At 35.7% G+C, this 19,214-nt stretch overlaps 2 protein-coding genes across 4 annotated transcripts in view; one reads left to right on the top strand and one right to left on the bottom strand.

Moving 5' to 3' along the window:
• Positions 1–731: 731 nt before the first annotated feature.
• On the top strand, positions 732–11,068 carry brap (BRCA1 associated protein). Of its 2 annotated transcripts, none has more exons than XM_016259918.1 (12): positions 732–992; positions 1,899–2,060; positions 2,141–2,321; positions 3,182–3,371; positions 3,674–3,787; positions 5,399–5,547; positions 7,393–7,468; positions 8,158–8,296; positions 9,091–9,200; positions 9,273–9,362; positions 9,476–9,579; positions 10,228–11,068. In XM_016259918.1, the coding sequence occupies exons 1-12, from the start codon at positions 914–916 to the stop codon at positions 10,595–10,597; spliced, it is 1,764 nt and encodes a 587-aa protein (XP_016115404.1). In that variant the 5' UTR covers positions 732–913; the 3' UTR covers positions 10,598–11,068. The 2 variants fall into 2 exon arrangements, with proteins under 2 accessions (XP_016115404.1, XP_016115403.1); XM_016259917.1 differs by having other exon boundaries at positions 2,138–2,321.
• A 2,117-nt stretch (positions 11,069–13,185) lies between these two features.
• Positions 13,186–19,214, bottom strand: part of LOC107573485 (N-alpha-acetyltransferase 25, NatB auxiliary subunit-like) — a 25,192-nt gene continuing 19,163 nt past the window's right edge. For both annotated transcript variants that reach the window (XM_016259916.1, XM_016259915.1), the window contains 6 exons: positions 18,942–19,071; positions 18,549–18,614; positions 17,970–18,067; positions 17,772–17,882; positions 17,522–17,668; positions 13,186–15,242 (listed from right to left, as the gene is read on the bottom strand). In XM_016259916.1, coding sequence (XP_016115402.1) covers positions 15,120–15,242; positions 17,522–17,668; positions 17,772–17,882; positions 17,970–18,067; positions 18,549–18,614; positions 18,942–19,071 — 675 coding nt within the window. In that variant the 3' untranslated portion in view covers positions 13,186–15,119. The remainder of the gene's footprint in view (positions 15,243–17,521; positions 17,669–17,771; positions 17,883–17,969; positions 18,068–18,548; positions 18,615–18,941; positions 19,072–19,214) is intronic.

The following is a 19,214-nucleotide window of genomic DNA, read 5'->3' as shown; positions in this document are numbered from 1 at the left end:
TTTAAATCTGGACAGGGCTTGCTTGTTTGTTTTTAAAATAAAAAAGTTCTATTTTTGGCAAATATAAAAGCCTTTTCACACCAAAAGTGAAATGAATGCGCCTCAGGCTGAAGGGAAAGTAAATGTACGTGCGTACAGTAGAATGCAGAAGAAATATCAACACACTTCAGCAATAAACAAAGACACAAATGTTTGTCTAGAGTAATTTGTGCTTATTAGTACGCTTGAACTGGATCATCGAAGGTCAGAAGCAAAGACATTAGTTAATAGAATGGGATTAAATACATAAAGGATATTTGTGTTGTTTAACATTTAATTATTGCAGGTTTGCATCATATTCTGAGTTGCATTATTTTTATTCATTTTGAGGAATACTGAATCTGTGTGGTTTTTTTTGTGCGAGTAAGATGAATTCATGCATATTCATATTTATTTTAGAGCTACAGTAACATCTTCTGATTTCTCTCAGCATGGAGACAGGAGAGCTGCCAATCAATCAATTGAGAGAAAAAAAAGTAACCTGCGTTACTTATCTGAAAAAGTAACTCGGATATTCTCTTGTAAATTAAAAAGTAATGCGTTACTTTTCTAGTTACTTGAAAAAAGTAATCTGATTACGTAACTCGCGTTACTTGTAATGCGTAACACTGACCATTATATTATTCACAAACAGCGGCTTTGAAAGTCTCTTATTATTAACTATGACTAAGGACTTTTATTTTGAAATTATTCTCGTTCCCGGAAGTAAGGCAGTAATGTATCTTTCATTCTCAGACGTCGTTGTTGTTTAACGCGTTTCCCTTCTAATACTCGTTGAATGTAATTCTGTTCAGCGTTTATGGCATATGGTTCGGATGACACGATCTTTGGTGTGAATCTGTGTTATTGAGTGGTGTGTGTGTGCTCTGAACACATGAGTGTGTCTCTGGTTGTGATCAGACTCGAGCTCGCTGATCAGTCTGAGTCTCCGCACGGCTTTCAGTACTGCGCCGGTGAGTTTCACTGAGAGATGATAGATTCATATTGTTTTGAAGTACTTTGAACGGCCATGTAAATATTAATGTTCTTATAACTTCATACAGTGACATATGAAAATACCATAATATTACCTTCTGATAAGGGTAATCATACATGCATATGCATTACTTGATTTTCATATATAGAAAAAAATTATAATAATAAGTGTTTATAATAATAATAATAATTATTATTATATTTTTTCTGGGACCCAAGGTTACAGAGCTTGATAAACAGAAGACACAACATTGAGGCAATTCATTAAAACAAATACAATGTGAAAAAAAGTCATCATAAACTGGATAATCATTCAAATAATAATAAATAATATAATTATTTTGTATTATGTTTTATCATTATTTATTATTATATTTTTCTGGGACCCATTAGAACAAACAGGATAAAAGTAATCATAAACTGGATAATTAATAAAATAATAATAATAATTATCATTATTATATTTTTTCTGAGACTCAGTAGTACAGAGAGTATAACAAAAACAAATCCAGTGTGAAAAAGTAATCATAAACTGGATAATCAATAAAATAATAATAAAAAAAGAACAAAAACAACAATAATAATAATAAAAAAAAAATCTGGGACCCATTAGAACAAACAGGGTAACGAAAACAAATACAGTGTGAGATAAAAAGTATAGTTATAAACTGGATAATTAGAATAATTCAGTGTATCAGTAGCAGTAGAGTCACTGACCTGAGCTGAAAGTATAGCAGAGAAGCATGAGACATTATGTTAAATGTGGTGATGGTCTGGGTTTGTGTTAACAGAGAGCATTCACACACTCAGCTTGTTTCTAGAATCTCTTTGAGGCCTTTATGTTGAGGCCTGGTGTCACAGCTCACATCTCCTGCATCCCACAGTTTCAGAGATGTCAGAGGACGAGATGAGAGAGAAAGCGCTGGCCTCCGCTAGAGCGACGCTGGCCGGTAAACCGGAGCTGGAGCGAGCGGCCGTCCTCCACCAGCACCTGGGCAGCCGCGTCATGAGCGACATGGTGATCGAGACCTTCCAGCCCAGCGCAGGTCTGCAGCGCAGTTACTCTCTTTGATTTGACAGCCGTTTGCCCAGTGAGGAGTAAACAGACTGTTTTTTCCATCAGGAGTTGAGGACGGTAAAGAAGATCTGAAGTCCACAGATGACGGAAACGGAGAAGCTAAAGAGCAAACGGACGTGAGCGGGACTCCAGACTCTCCCTCCAAACAGCTGCCGGATCAGATCTCCTTCTTCAGCGGAAACCCGTCAGTGGAGATCGTCCACGGCATCATGCACCTCTACAAAACTAAGTTAGTTCTATCTATCTATCTATCTATCTATATGTCTTTCTGTCTGTCTGTCTGTCTGTCTATATGTCTGTCTGTCTTTCTGTCTATCTGTCTGTCTGTCTGTCAATTCAATTCAAAACTGCTTTATTGGCATGACTGTAAATGATACAATATTGCCAAAGCTTAGTATACATGCACAAAAAGATAAAAAAATATATATAATAACAATAATAATAAGTAAACGAACATCACAGTAATATAATGGAATACTATAACATCTTAGAAGTATTAAACTGTAACAAATTATAAAGTGTAAACATTTGATACCACAGTCTTTAACTTACATAGAAACACACATACATCGGATCACTGTGGTGGACAGTAGGGTAACACACTGAGGTCAGACACAACACACATTCACCTGCTGTCTCTCTCTCATTCTCTCTCTCACACACACACACACACACACACACACACACATTCACCTGCTGTCTCTCAGGCTGTGGCACATCCACACGTATATCTGCTGTCTGTCCCTCTCCTAATATTATCTTTATTTGTTCTGTTTCACTAATGGCTGTAAAGTTCTTTATTAAGTTGATGAATTTGTTGAAGTAGAGGTTTCTTATGGATATGTATTTATGACAGTGAAGGAGGAAGTGTGTCTGTCTATCTATCTATCTATCTATCTATCTCTCTTTCTCTCTATGCTAATACTAATACCCTGTAATACTACTAATAATACTGCGGTGATATACAATAGTACTTTGTCCAAAAAAAAAACAAAAAAACATGGAATTTGTCTTTTAGATTAATAGACAATTTGTTGCATTGTTGACTCTGAGCCATCGCTCTTGTTTTGTGTGATGTGGTGTTGACAGTAAGATGACGTCGCTCACAGAGGACGTGCGGCGCAGCGCGATGCTGTGTATCCTCACCGTACCCACTACCATGACCAGCCATGACCTCATGAAGTTTGTGGCTCCCTTCAATGACGTCATGGAGCACATGAAGATCATCCGGGACTCCATGCCCAACCAGTACATGGTGCTGGTCAAGTTCAGGAGTCAGGTCAGTTACTTAACCACATAAAAGAACAATTACAATTAACTGAGGTTTGACTGCGCAGGATCTTCAAAGTCCCTAGTCTTTCTAATCCTCACTCATTCAACACAGCTCGTCAGAAAAACACCTTCATGCATTTTCTGGTAAAGACTCATTAATTGCTGCCTGCAGCTACACTTTTCACAAGAAGTTGATTTGCTTGATTTACATGATTTGCAAAATAAACCCAGGCAAATTAGCCTGCTGAAGTTTCCTTGATTTTCAGTATTTTATGAATTGACCGTAATTGTGTTTTTTCATTTCTGTAGGCCGATGCCGATAGCTTCTATACAGCATGCAACGGCCGTCAGTTCAACTCCATTGAGGATGCTGTCTGCCAGTTAGTCTATGTGGAGAGAGCGGAAGTCATCAAATCTGAAGAGGTAAGACTCTGGTGCGTTAGTTAGTAGCATTTACCAAAGCAAGTAACCATTATGATTCGAACAAACCACCATTGATGTGTCTGAAATCACACCTGGTCTGTCTAGTAGGTACTACAATTGGTTTGAAACTTACTTAAAGGAACACTCCACTATTTTTGAAAATAGGCTAATTTTCCAACTCCCCTAGAGTTAAACAGTTGGTTTTTACTGTTTTCGAATCCATTCAGCCGATCTCCGGGTCTGGCGGTAGCACTTTTAGCTGTAGCTTAGCATAGATCATTGAATCTGATTAGACCGTTAGCATCTCGCTCAAAAATGACCAAAGAGCAGCGCCTGAAAGTAGTCCCCAGCACGCTTTCCCCAGTCCCCAGGTGGTCACGTTGGTTATGTTGACGGAAGTTAGCCTATTTTCAGGCGCTGCGTAATATCATTGCGCCTGCTGCACTCATGGTACGGCAGCAAAGTTCCTTGATTATTACGCCGGAATGAGAGGATAGTTCCTAGCCATATCGGCCTAGAAAATCCCAACTTTTCATTTTCCGTCGGTCTTAGTACACGATGTAACTACAGAAGAGTCAAGTTTTAAATAGGAAAAATAACGAAACTTTTTGGTCATTTTTGAGCGAGAAGCTAACGGTCTAATCCGATTCAATGATCTATGCTAAGCTACAGCTAAAAGTGCTACCGCCAGACCCGGAGATCGGCTGAATGGATTCGAAAACGGTAAAACTCAACTGTTTAACTCTAGGGGAGTTGGAAAATTAGCCTATTTTCAAAAATAGTGGAGTGTTCCTTTAAAGGTGCAGTATGTGATATTGACTAGTGACGCCACTCTCTCGTGAATGTGCAAACGACGGTTAGCGCAAGCTAGAGATTAAGGTTTATAAAGTTGTAAATATGGATATTTTTCTTACACAAATGCATCGCGTTGCTTCAGAAGGCCTTTATTAATCATGGATTAGCCTGGACATTATTTAATATAACTCCGATTGTATTCGTCTGAAAGAAGAAAGTCATATACACCTAGGATGGCTTGAGTGTCAATTTAAAAAAAAATTATTTATACATCATCTGAAAGCTGAATAAATAAGCTTTCCATTGATGTTTGTTAGGATAGGACAATATTTGGTCGAGATACAACTATTTGAAAATAGTTATTTTTGGCTTTTGTGCTCCAGGGTCACATATAACCAAAGCAAGCAATTATTATGAGTTGAACAAACCACTAACGCTAAGTGTTAAAATTATTGGCAACCACCCAAACACCTTATCAACCACACATCAACATATTTATAATACTCAGAACAACCACATTTATGTTTTAGATGTAATTATTTACAATAGGTTCTAAAATTAATAGCATGCAACTACTATGATTTGAACAAACGACACTAAGTGTTCAAATTCTTGGCAGTGTAACATTGTTTTAGTCCGAATCATTGCTTGAGTGACCAGGATGAACCTGCTTTGTTGTTGACTAGCTGTTTCTGTTTAAACACACACACACACACACACACACACGTTGTGTTTCCAGCACTGATTTACATGCATAACAATAGCTGCAGTGTTCTGGAATGTTTTGAATGATCTCAAACTCTTCATTATAAACAGGGGGCCAGTTTACCTGTGATGGATCTGACTGAGCTGCCCAAGTGCACCGTGTGTTTGGAGCGCATGGACGAGTCCGTTAACGGTGTGTTGACCACCCTGTGCAACCACAGCTTTCACAGCCAGTGTCTGCAGAGATGGGAGGATGCATCGTGAGTGCTGTCATTCACAACCTGCTATAAAAATGACTTACTTTCTAACAAAAAATTTGTTTTTTTCAATATTTTAATCAAAAATAGCTTTTCTGGTAATATATCCAAGGTTGTGTGGACTGGGAAAATGTATATTAAATAGTAATATTAATTTTAATCCTACTGGATAAATTCAAGTCTGACCCTACCCTAATTATAATATAATTAATATTGACTTATTATATTCATTTGATATCATTTTAATTTGTTTTACATTTATCAACAATAAGTTGTAAGTTTATATATATATATATGTGTGTGTGTGTGTGTGTGACCCTGGACCACAAAACCAGTCTTAAGTGTCAATTTTTCAAAATTGAGATTTATACATCATCTGAAAGCTGAATAAATAAGCTTTCCATTGATGTATGGTTTGTAAAAAAATGTGCAAAAAAAATCTAAATATTCAGAAAATCATCTTTAAAGTAGTCCAAATGAAGTTCTTAGCAATGCATATTACTAATCAAAAATTAAGTTTTGATATATTTACGGTAGGAAATGTACAAAATATCTTCATGGAACATGATCTTTACTTAATATCCTAATGATTTTTGGCATAAAAGAAAAATCGATCATTTTGACCCATACAATGTATTTTTGGCTATTGCTACAAATATATAAGACTGGTTTTGTGCTCCAGGGTCACACATATATATATATATATATAGTTAATATTTTTTTAGTTCATTTTGTTCACTCTTGGAAAGTTTCACCCACACCCTCACGTCACATTCTTCTCACATGAGGCATCCGTGCATGACACTGTTGATGCTCATCTTTTGCTCTCATCTGTTATTTACGTGCGTCACTTTTAACCTTTTCATCCTGATTCTTCATTGACATGTCATAAAAGTTTGCTGGGCCGTTCTCTATTCTCGCTGTTGTGTTTTTGTGTAATTGTCATAGTTGACCTCTGACCTGTGAGATGAACGTCACAGTGTCATGCTTCATGCACACAATGGGAGTTCAAGCGCTGCTGTTGAGATGGTTTCAGGTTTAAGTGTTTACATGAATTATTGGCTCGTGTGATGCGTTCATGTGACATATTTCTGAGTGAACCGATATTCAGTGGGAAATTATGTAGGGTGGGACTTTATTTTATTCATCAGGATTTGCTTGGGCATGAAAAGTAGGTAATGATATTATTAGTGGAGTTTGCTAAAGCATGCATCACTATTACTAACGCTCATTCTTATAAGTTATTGACATGAACAGACTACTAACTCAAACTGTGACACATAAATATTAGATTTAGACTGAAGAAGGGACATTAATGAAGAAAGTAAATGGTCTTTTTGACGTCACATTGTCGTTAAAGGAATAGTTCATCCATTTGCTGAACATTCACTCACTCTCGGGCCATCCAAGATGTAGATGAGTTTGTTTCTTCATCAGATTTGGAAAAATGTAGCATCACTTGCTCACCAATGGATGTTTTGCAGTGAATGGGTGCCATCAGAATGAGAGTCCAAAGAGCTGATAAAAACATCACAATAATCCACACCACTCCAGTCCATCAGTTAATGTCTTGAGAAGTCAAAAGCTGCGTGTTTGTAAGAAACAAATCCATCATTAAAACATTTTTAACTTCAAACCGTTGCTTTGGCCAAAATTCTGACGGCACCCATTCACTGCAGAGGATCCATTGGTGAGCAAGTGATGTAATGCTACATTTCTCCAAATTTGATGAAGAAACAAACTCATCCTAATCTTGGATGGGCTGGGGATGAGTGCATTTTCAGCAAATTTGAATTTTTGGGTGAACTATCCCTTTAAGAACACTAAAAGTGTGCACTTCTTCTGCAGGTGTCCTGTGTGCAGATACTGTCAGACTCCTGAACCCGTGGAGGAGAACAAGTGTTTTGAGTGTGGAGTGCAAGAGGTAACAAATCTTTCAGATCTCACTTAGGGCTGCAACAACTAATCGATCAAATCAACAGAAAAGAAGCTGAGTATCGATTAATCGCACACAGAAAACATCGTTACAGTAATGAATAACGCATTTCTTTGGATGAAAGACATTTGAAATGCACAGCGAAAGACACCTGACTCAAGTTATCCTAAACATGGGAATATTTTACATGAAGTGCTCATACGATACTCATGCTGTTAATTATACATTTTGTTAAATGTAGGTTTAAAATGCTGCATGTAACACAAATGGTGGTAATTTGATCAGAGCAGTTAATATAAAGGGACTGTTTTAATTGGATATAAATGTAATATGATTAATATCCACCTTTTTCCTGAGTAACCGATGAGCGCCGCCATGATAGATTCTAACTTCCGTTTTGATGCTCTCGTCTTCCATAGAAATAGTCTTTGTTTTTTTTTATCATATAATGTATAGCATATATCCTACATGGATACATTTTTCAGATTGCAGAGTTTACACACTGCATGGACCTTAAAAAAAAACAAAACTAAAATACTGAAAATAAAACGGATTAATCGAGTACTTAATCGACAGATGAATTGATTAAATAATTGTTCGTTGCAGCCCTGGTCTCACTCACATAGATGGACATTTCATTATATAATGTTTAAGCCATATTTGTTAATGTCTCATAGAATCTGTGGATCTGTCTTATCTGCGGTCATATCGGCTGCGGACGCTACGTTAGTCGTCATGCCTACAAGCACTTTGAGGAAACGCAGCACACTTACGCCATGCAGCTGACCAATCACAGGGTCTGGGACTACGCTGGAGGTGTGTGATGTTACGGAGAGAAAAGATGCTAGTGGAATTCTGTTGATGTGCAGTCGCATGCTTGAAAATAATAGTTCTATATTTTCACTGAAATGAACTTTTCTGGTGATTAATATTGAATAATATCAAATCATACTGGATAAAATTTTGATTTATTTATTGCTGATCATTCATATTAAAATATGTCAGATTATGGATTATTATCATGTTTTACATTGCTTTTATGAAATTTGAATTATTTTATTAATATTTTCTGTTTTCATTAAAATTTTAAAGTTATAGTAATTTTGTGTTTTTACATTTTTTATTAGTTTTATTTTTTAAACATGTCTATATAATTCTTAATTTTCAGTTCAGTTTTAGTTATTTTAGTACCTCAAGTTAAGCTAAAATAAAATGAGAAATTACACTTTGGCAACTAACTGAAATAAAATAAGTTATTTCCGTTATTATTTATTTTATTTCATATAAAAATGAAAATGTTTTTTATGGTTTTAGTTTTAATTTTAGTTTCAATTAACTATTGTAAACCGGGTCCAATCAGACTAGCCAGAGCCATTTGGAATTTAAATTAAAATTAAAATTTTTTAATTCAAAAGTTCATTTTTGTTTTCACAACTGGATAAAATCAAGTTCCCCCGTTATTATTTCACTCAAAAAATATGCAGGTTAAATGCATTGAGTGTTGTTTCATATTTGAATGTTTTATTTTTAAATTAGATTTTTCAAACATTTCATATTTCATATAGTTTGTAAGAATTGTGACTCTGAGCCTTTGTCCTTATGTTGATCAGATAACTACGTCCATCGGCTTGTTGCCAGTAAAACCGACGGGAAGATGGTGCAGTATGAGTGTGAGGGCGACACGTGTCAGGATGAGAAGATCGATGCGCTGCAGCTCGAGGTGTGTGTGTGTGTGTTGTCTTAGATACTCTTCATCACCTTATCATTTTTTTAACATATCTTTTTCCTTCAGTATTCATATTTGTTAACCAGCCAGCTGGATTCTCAGCGCATTTACTGGGAGAATAAAATAGTTCATCTGGAGAAAGACACAGCGGAGGAGGTGAGGACCGCACAGTTTACATGAACAAAACCATAATAGCATAATGTTAAAGATCATAATAACCTCGTATGAACATCAGTGAGCCAGCCTCTTTACGTTTGTGTGGGTTTTAGATCAACAACATGAAGGCCAAATTCAAGGAGACGATTGACAAGTGTGACAGTTTGGAACGGAAACTCAACGAACTCGTCAAAGAAAAACAATCCATTGAAAAGAAGTAAAATTGACTTTACCTTTCAAATGAATTTTTCATAATCATCCGAATCATCGTTTGAAAAGTGAATTTTTGAACTGGTGGTGGCGCTGTAGAGTTGGTCCTAGAGACCCCAAAGTTGGTCAGATCACTATTCATGACCATCACTACAAGTTTGCCAAATTTCATCATTTTCCTATGTTCCCTTCATAGGGCTGCCATAGACTCCCATTCGGGAGGAATAATAATAATAATAATAAAGAACACATACAAATGCAATAGAAATGACTAAAACCTTAATAAAAATGAAAACTGAATGATCATAAAATAACACTGCATGGTAAACATAGTTTCCAAAATATTGGTGACTTAAGTTAATGTTTGTACTATAATAATAGTAATATTATTAATAAATATAAATCAATACAAATAAAAAAATATGAATTAATTAAATATTAATCTGAGATTTCCTTCAGTGGAAGATTTCAGAATTTTTCTGTGATTTTTATTTTAAACTTTGATGTTTTTTTTATTTCTTGAATGTAGTGGCTATCGTTATTGCAGTGTATTTATTAGTAGTAAATATTGTTTAAGATGTCAATATTTAAAGGCCGTTTTTAACAGTAATACACTGTTTACAGTCTTTTGACATTTTTGCGCTGTTTTCTGCAGATGTTCACAGCTGAACAACAAAGTGGTGAAGCTCAGTCAAGAGCTGCGGGAGGAGCAGGAGATGAACCGATGCCTGCGAGCCAATCAGACGCAGCTCCAGGCGCAGCTGCAGGAGGAGGAGAGGCGGGCTCACGAGGCGGCGGCCAATAAAGACGGCCAGATCGCCGAGCTGCAGGAGCAGCTGCGAGACGTCATGTTCTACCTGGAGACGCAGCAGCAGATCGACCGCATGCCGGCAGACGCCCGGCAAGAGATCCAAGAGGGTCAGATCAACATCGCTTCGGCCCCTGCCACCCCACAGCCCGGGCCCTCGGCTCACGGCCCCGGCAAACTGAGCGGCCGGAAAGGACGATCCAAGAGGGGAAAGTAGCGAAAGACGTTGTGTTCAGTATATCCAGTGCTTAACGGATGGCAGAGATGTTGCACAGGAAATGAGGAAGTTTGAATTATTATCATCCTTCCTCGTGTTAGAAGCTCTAATATATTATGATTTGTTCACTAATATCTCGCACTAGGACACCTGCTTAGAAATGTAGCTCAACCTGTTTTATATAAAAACAAAGTGCTGTTCTTGTCACGGAATTTTATTTTCAGATCTTTATAGTGTCCTCATAGCTGGAAGATGTCATTTTTAAAAATGTACTTTGTTTGTAGAAATGATTGAATATTGCTTTCTGCAACGCTTGACAGATGAATCTCACACATTCATGTCATGTTTCACTTAGAGGAAAAAAAAAGAAATTATATTTTGCTGTAATGCATCTGGATTATTTTTGTAAACTCATTTCTGTTATTTATTATTATTATTTTTTAATTGCATTAAACCCCCATTTGTAATGTATGGAAGCTAGTTTCCGGCATGGAAAAAAACAAACAAAGAATTGTGAGATAAATTCAGAATTCTGAGAAACAAGAAAAAAGGTCAAAATTGCAAGATTGTTCTTTTTCTCTCAATTCTGAGTTTACGTCTCATAATTCTGATTTTCTTTCTCAGAATTCTGAGTTTATCTCACATTTCAGTTTTTTTCCCCCTATCATGGAATAAAACAAAAAAGTAATTGTGACTTTGGGGGAAAAAAATGGTCAGAATTGCGAGATATACACGCAAATCCCTATTCTGACTTTTTTCTCTGAATTCGGGGTTAACATCTTGCAATTGTTTTTTTTTTTTGTAAATAACTATCTGAAACTTCTAAAGTAATATTTAGCTGTACAATGAATACTACTAAATACTTCAATTTAAACTACACCATACTATCATGGAATAAAACAAAAAAGTAATTGTGACTTTGGGGGAAAAAAATGGTCAGAATTGCGAGATATACACGCAAATCCCTATTCTGACTTTTTTCTCTGAATTCGGGGTTAACATCTTGCAATTGTTTTTTTTTTTTTGTAAATAACTATCTGAAACTTCTAAAGTAATATTTAGCTGTACAATGAATACTACTAAATACTTCAATTTAAACTACACCATATATTTAGCATTTTAGTTATTAAAAAATATTTTACAATGGGAATTGGGTGTTGGTGTAACTCATGAATATATATATATATATATATATAGGCTGCATTTATTAAATTTTTTTTCCTTTGGATTCAGGCTGAAATCTTGACATTTTTGGTGAGATTGTCCTCATTGTGAGCAGTATTATAATCGCAGGTCACAGGTGTGCTACTGTAACTCATAATCACAAAGACTTGATGCACAGAAAGGCGCTTTTGTAGTGAAAGGGCTCGTCCGCTTCACGATGTCATTTGGTTAATAGACGCACACTGCACAAAACCATGTGGCTTTTGTCTTGTTTTACTCGAACACATCCACCCACTTATTTTTAGAAAGTTATACACAGTCACTCTTTGTATCGTGTCATCTTTTTGGTTTCCACACCCTTCTCGTCGGTTACAGATTGAGTGGGATTGCTGGAAGCTATTCACTTTTTGACAGGAAAATGCATGCAACAGTTACTTAATAAACTGACATGTCTGCTAACCTTTAACGTGCTTGACATTAAATTTGATTTCGGAGCGAGCCATATTTGGAGTTTACAATGGAAAAACAAAGAATTCACTGACAACTTTGCAACCGGTAGTATTCGGTTTACGGCACTACTCATTTATACTCATCTGCAAGTGATCGACTGTAATAAAGCTCAGAAAGCGATTGATTCACACAAGTATAAATTATATGTTATATATTAATATAATTATGCACTTTAAATGTATTTTCTAAGATATTATCAAATAAAAAAATTTGAAAAGTTGAAGAAATCAAATCAAAGCAATTCAATTACGTGATTATAACAAATATATACATTTAAATTGAGTTTAAATTTTTTATATATATTTAAATTATGTACATTTATATAAAATATAACATTTTAATTATTAAATATTTGTCTGGAAGGGTTATAATACTGTAGCCTATTAAACAAAACACAAAAGCAAGCCAATATTTTAAGATCAAATATTTTTTGGAGTCAACATGAAACGGCAACTAATTTTCCCCCATAACTTGATTATTTCTGTGAAACGACATTTACAGGAGAAAAAAAAATTGTAAACAGATGGAGAATGATGGAAATCTGTAAAATTCAAAAAGCGATTAAATTATGTAATTATGAGTTATAAAATATACGTTTAAATTTTTTTTTTTTTACATATTTACAATTTTTAATTACATAATTTTATAGACGATTGGAATAATTAAGAAATTAATATTTGTCTGGAAGGGTCAAAATCCTGCAAGCAAACCAATTTTTCAAGATCAAATCATGTTAAGGTCAACATGAAATCATGCAATATTAAATCACTCGCAGTAAGACCAGGAACATATATAAAGTGAATCTCTGGATTTCATGCGGACTTTAAAGATAAAGCAAGCCGTGTGAAAGCAAACCTTGCTTACACATTTCATATTGCATGAAAGGGTGCAAAAGAAAGCAGACACGGCATGTGGAACGTTTACTTTTTATTTTAAAAAGCTCCTTTTCACATTCCAGTGTTTTTGTTTGTATTTTCTCAATTTCCCTAATAAAAGAATTCATCCGCCGACAGCCTTCCAACACGTCTTGACCATCTCCAAACGTCCTCCTCAGTCCAGACGCAATGAGCCCTTCAGTCCCCGAGCCACGCAAGTAGAGCCGTATCCCGTCGTGTTGGATCAAAATAACAATAAAGAAGAGAAAAGCATCTTTCCACCCTCCCCAAGCAGGTCTAAAGCAGTGAAAGCTTGTAGATTGCAGCACACCGTATAATACACGCTAGAAACATGATTCATAATGGCGCTCGGAAACATTGTAAACAAGTTGCACTTCCCGGTAGACATCAACTAATCAGTCGTATAAAACCCTATCTTCAACTCTACTGCGACATTGAAGTTATTTGACCCCAAAAAGAAAATTCGCTCAATTTACCCAAAATCTTTGAAACACAAATTTAGAAATTTTTTTATCAAATCTGAGATGTTACTGTCCCTTCATTGAAAGTCTGTTCACCAAAAACTCAAGACACTTCAAAACGTTCGTAAAAGTAAATCCATACTTCATTCCAAGTCTTCTGAAGATTAAAGGATTTATTTTAGGCTTTTATTCACAAAAACATTCATCGCCAAACAATGTTTACCAATGAGATTCGTTCTCGCGCGTCAAGCAAGTACGGTTGCGCTTCTGTTTATGTTCACCTTCAATGTTTGTATGTGAATAAAAGCATAAATTAAATCTGTTCATCATATAAAACGATCCGGTCTATTCAGAAGACTTGAATTAAACCGCTTGATTCACATTCATTTTTAAAAAAAATCTTTTTAACGAATGTTTTAAAGCGTTTGTGTTTTGGGTGAAAAGACTTTCAACGAAGGGACCGAAATATCTCAGAATCGATTAATATCATTATTTGTGTTCTGAAGATGAGGGCCTTTCTTATGGGTTTGGAACGACACGAGCGAGTAAATGACAGATTTTTCATTTTGGGGTGAACTATCCCTTTAACGCAAGGCTAATTTAGACATTTTTGGTATGCAACGATTATAAAATCTCATCATCATCATCAGTGCAATCACAATTTTTCAAAGTAAACAACACGCCCCAACCAATCGATTCATTTAAGCATAAAATTAATTCTAAACATGATTGAATAAACGTCTTTGACCAACACGTTAACAAACTTTCCCAAACCTCAAGCAGAACTCGATGCTATTTGTTTTCACATGGTGGCGATTCCAATCAAACAGTCGGGAAAGCTACATTTCGTAAGCTTGTGGCTCAAGTAAAGTCATTTGTAATATACAAACAAATATCGCAATAGAAGCATCTGGATACTCGCGCCACCCCGCCGAAAGTTTGCGCAAAATCTCCTGGGGATGAAGCGTAGCTCTTGGCTGGTTGTGAATCACGAACGGCTACGCAAACGCGTCGCAGAGAGTGTCAGTCTGGAAGTTGGCTACTTGCGATACGGAGCGTTTTGCTTTGGAGTGTCGTCTGAAAACGAACCGTCAATCGCAAGGTTTACGGCTGGGAAGAGAGAGAGACAATAACGCAAGACATCGACAAAAGGACAAAGTAGTTCACTTTAATTCGCCAAGGAGTTCTCATTGATATTCTTTATCTTCACACTATGTACAATAATTTATAGAAGTACTTCTAAAATTGCTTATTTTCATTTGCCTATGTAGTTGCTAGGGACATGAAGTTTTCGTTTCCACTTAAAAGTGCCGTGCAGAGCACCGTAGATGTTTGTGCTGAAGCCGTTGTTGTGCCCGTGTCTGTAAGTGAGTAATGAGACGGTTAAACAGGAAGAGGAGACGAGACCAGCTGAGTTCACAGACTGAGACGGGAGGATTGCGTTAGGGGCCGACGCCGCCGTGCGGGTCGGGGACCGGATCGATGGAGCGCTCAGATTTTGAGGGATTTTAACGTGTCCGCTCTCTTCTTCAACAGTTCCCCGATCTCCTGCAGCGAGCGCAGGTAGCTGCTCTGTACCTTATCCATGGCCGTCTTCGTGAAGGTCTCTTCCGCCTGAATGAAGCGAGAAAACAGCGGTCAAAGTTTAACCTCAGAGGTCTAGTTTAACCTCAGATTGCACACACACTGATGCATTTCACTAGCTTTACACTATTTATGGGACCATGGGCCAGATTCACAAAAGTTAACACATTTTATAAGTCCCAAATAGTTTTCAAATATTTTCTAAAGAACAATATTTAAAACAATTGATTTGAAACAACCCAATAAATTCATTAAATGATAATTATAATTAAGAAGTATTTTTGGGAATACAAAATATTCTTAACCTTCTTCCTTAAATTATAATTAAACAATAATACAAAAAAAACTTAAATAATTAAATGATTAAAAATCAAAACAAATTTTTCCTATAATTAAACTTGATTAAATCATAAAAAAAACGTTAAATTTATTATAAAAATGTTTTTATAAATTCATTAAAAAATATATTAGAATTGCAACAATTAATTTGAAATAAACTTAACTTAAGACGACTCCGAATTCTTCTCAAGTTTTGGTATAATAGTCAAGAAGTGTTTTTGGGAATACAAAACATTCTTAACTTTTTTCCAAAAATAAAATAATTAAAAGATTTTTTTATTAAAATTAAACAATTCAATTTAAAAATTATACATTATAAATTATATTATATTTACAACAATTAACTTGAAACAACCCAATAAATTCATTAAATGAATTATTTTTAAGATTCTTTTTCAAGAATTGGAATTCTTCATAAGACTGCTATACCATTAAGAAGCATTTTTGGGAATATTCTTAACGGTTCTCATTTAAAAATCCTTAACTTTTTACTTAAGAACTATTTTAAAATGATAAATGTTGGAATATCGAAAACCAACTGAAATAAAAACAATTAAAGCTAAATAGAAATATAAAAAGAAAAAGAAAAATGAAAATATAAATATAAAAGCTAATTTAAAGTATAAATAAATAATATAATACAGGGCTCCAGATTAACATTTGAGGGCAGTGGCACTAGCGCCACTAAATTCTACAGATGGTGGCGCCAGGAGCAGATTTGGTAGCGCTGGGGGTGGTGTGTGGGAGTATTAAAATATAGATCATTTAATCACAAAATTACTATTGCTTTGCAAGTGCAGTTACTAATAATAGTTCATGTTCATTTCTTGTTTTTCTTTTGTTTATTGTTTATACAGGTTTGACAGAAAAGCACTAAGCTTGAGTTAAGATGCATACAACATATACTTTTATCATCAACAGTAACAGGTGCAAAATCTAATTTTTATATAGAAAATGTATATATTCCACTTATTAAATGAACCATTATTCTTCTAGTATATGGAACTGACTAACTGCAGTGATTATGTGTGATTTAGTAGCAAGTTGAGGAAAAGTGTGCTTTTCAAGGCACTTTGCGACTTTTCTTAAAAAGTGTAAAATTATGACAAAATCTGATTTCTTGATTATTTTATATTTTATAAGAGTGATTTTATCATTTCAAAATATAGAGAAAAAGTAGAAATTAGTGACTAATAAGCCAATAAGTGCTCCTCTGCTGCAGTCTACTGGCTATAATGGTAATTTGATTAATTTTTTTAAATTTTACATAAGTGTTTGTTTACCACAAAGCATATTTTGGTCATCCCGTTAAAAATAACATTCAAACTGGATCATTTTAGAGCTTTAAAGTGCTGGAAATAGTTGTGTGAAATGCTTGAAAGCCATTGAAAAGTGCTTGAATTTCTCTCTCAAAAGGTTGTACAAACCCTGAAATGAATGATGTAATGCATTCGACTATTTCTACCCAACACCATGGTTACAGTTAGCGTCACCGCTTCTGGTTTCCTGACGTGTGTCAGCGCTGTTTATAACAGAGAATTCTGTGCAGAATTTGAATGATTCTCACTAGATCTCGCAGCAACCTTATCATTGTGCGGTGAATTCAAACGCTTCTCACTGGATCTCGCAGCACCGTGCATCTGTGCAGTAACAGTGTCGCAAAATCAACTTTGGCTCCTGAGTAAAGCAGTTCTGAGCTTGGACGAGTTTGTTTGCGTCGCGGTCCGAGCTGATAAATGGTCTGCGCTGCGTAGCTGAAACGTAGCGCGGTTTAGTTTCGCTTTCCTTTGCCGTTTCTCGAATGCAACAGAAATGGCAGCGCTTAAGAGTTGGACAACGCAGTGGTCACGCCAGTACGACCGCTCACAAAAATTAGTCGCACCGGCAGAGAAAATGCTTGCAGTCTGGAGCCCTGTAATAGTATCCAGACATGATGCTGATAATCAAAAGTCTGTCTTTTAGAGACGCACCTCAGACTGGGTTTGTCCCTCCAGACTGAGGGCTCCCAGCTTCAGCGCCGTCAGGCTGATCTCCTGGCTCTTGATGTGCTCCAGCGCCTGATTGAGGAGACTCTGCAAGCTGCTGCTGAACTCCTGATAGGCTGAGAGCACCGGCGGCTGTGTGGGAGACACAAATCAGAACATAAACAAAGACTGATCCACATTCCCTCCAACTACTCTGCATAAATCTTGACTCGGGAGAGATCAGAGCCGTTACTACCGTTACAGTGCTGGCTTCTTTTTTCTTTTTCTTCTTCTTCTGTAAACTGGACTTCAAGGGTCGGAGGACGCTTCCACAGTAATTAGACACCCATAGGACGATACAAACGGTCTGGAACCAACAGTTAAGAATGAATTATTTTTATTTTCTCAAGAGAGTCCTGTATTTTCTTAAATTCAGTGATGGAGAGAGACTCACTTCAGCAAAGTAGACTAGATTCTCCAGTAAAAAGTGTTGCGTCGTGCTTTGACTGTCTTTAACTTCTAATGGGTCACCTTTACATTTTTCCAACATATCTGGAAAAGCATGTAGGAAAAAGTCGACATGAAATATTTTGCAACACATTTAACTTTTGTAATGTGCTTTTTTTTCTTCAGGATTTGACTGGATAGTGAAAGTGGGCTCAATAATAATAATAATAATAACAACAATAATAATTATTATTTTCCCTGCTCACATGGACTTGGTTACATCAACAGAAAGTAAATAATTTTAGAAACAGACAGTATCTGAAATTTAATTTAGGGTGAATTATTTTCATCAGGATTTGATTGGATAGTGAAAGTGGGCTGAATTATTATTATTATATTATGCTGGACACATGGAATTGGTTTCATCAGCAAAAAAGAAAAAAAATCAGAAACAATTATTTAATTTTAGTGAAAGAAAATAACCAATATTGGTTCATATGGATACCAATATTGATTAAACTTGTGATAAAATGTGAAAAATTAAACATGAATATGTTCAAAAATATTGAAGTAATTTTAAACATACCTTGAAGTTGTACTGCTAAAGACTTGAAAAGATTAGAAATTTGTGTCTGAAGTTCTGTTGATTCATCTAAAAATACAAGAGACAAAATTATTATTGTAATACAATCATAAGTCAAATTAAATTGAAGGATTAAAAATATAATAAAACATACATAATGTAATATATAATAAATAGTATAAATTAATAAATATATAATAAAAAATAAAACAATATATAAAATAATATATATATATTTATAGTAGAATCTTATTTGTTTCAATCTTTTTCAGGCCAGAAAAATCCCACATTTAAAACTGATTGTTACAGAATAAATATGCTATTATTTGCCATGAAATCAAACAGGATTGGCGAAGCAGACGGACGCTGTACACAACGAGGTGTGCAGTAACAAACCCAGTCCGGCGGCCTCGAGCTCCTGGAGGTGCAGAGGGAGCTGTAGAGACGAGAGCTGACACTGACAGCAACCACTGGACAGAGCCTGAGCCAGACGAGACGGCACGGGACCCACAAACGGGTACTGATGCTGTGAACCACAACATACACACACAATCAATGGACTTAACTTCCTTTCCTATCCAACATATGAAGAGTTCATTTGCAAAAACCCATAAACGCCACTTAAAAAAAAAAAGAGCTGATTGCCGTGCATTATTCTCCACATATAGC

This window comes from Sinocyclocheilus grahami, unplaced genomic scaffold (assembly GCF_001515645.1).
Source record: "Sinocyclocheilus grahami isolate Dianchi unplaced genomic scaffold, SAMN03320097.WGS_v1.1 scaffold1957.1, whole genome shotgun sequence".
NCBI classification, from domain to species: Eukaryota; Metazoa; Chordata; class Actinopteri; order Cypriniformes; family Cyprinidae; genus Sinocyclocheilus; species Sinocyclocheilus grahami.
The sequence above is the reverse complement of the archived record's forward strand: the minus strand, read 5'-3'. Positions and strand labels throughout refer to the sequence as shown.

What these genes read in the sequence shown, in the direction of transcription:
- brap (XM_016259917.1), top strand. Translation starts at nt 914, where the DNA reads ATGAGTGTGTCTCTGGTTGTGATCAGACTCGAGCTCGCTGATCAGTCT. An exon ending in CGGCTTTCAGTACTGCGCCG is followed by an intron (nt 993 to 1,898) that starts GTGAGTTTCACT and finishes TGCATCCCACAG; the next exon opens with TTTCAGAGATGTCAGAGGAC. An exon ending in ATGCACCTCTACAAAACTAA is followed by an intron (nt 2,322 to 3,181) that starts GTTAGTTCTATC and finishes TGGTGTTGACAG; the next exon opens with TAAGATGACGTCGCTCACAG.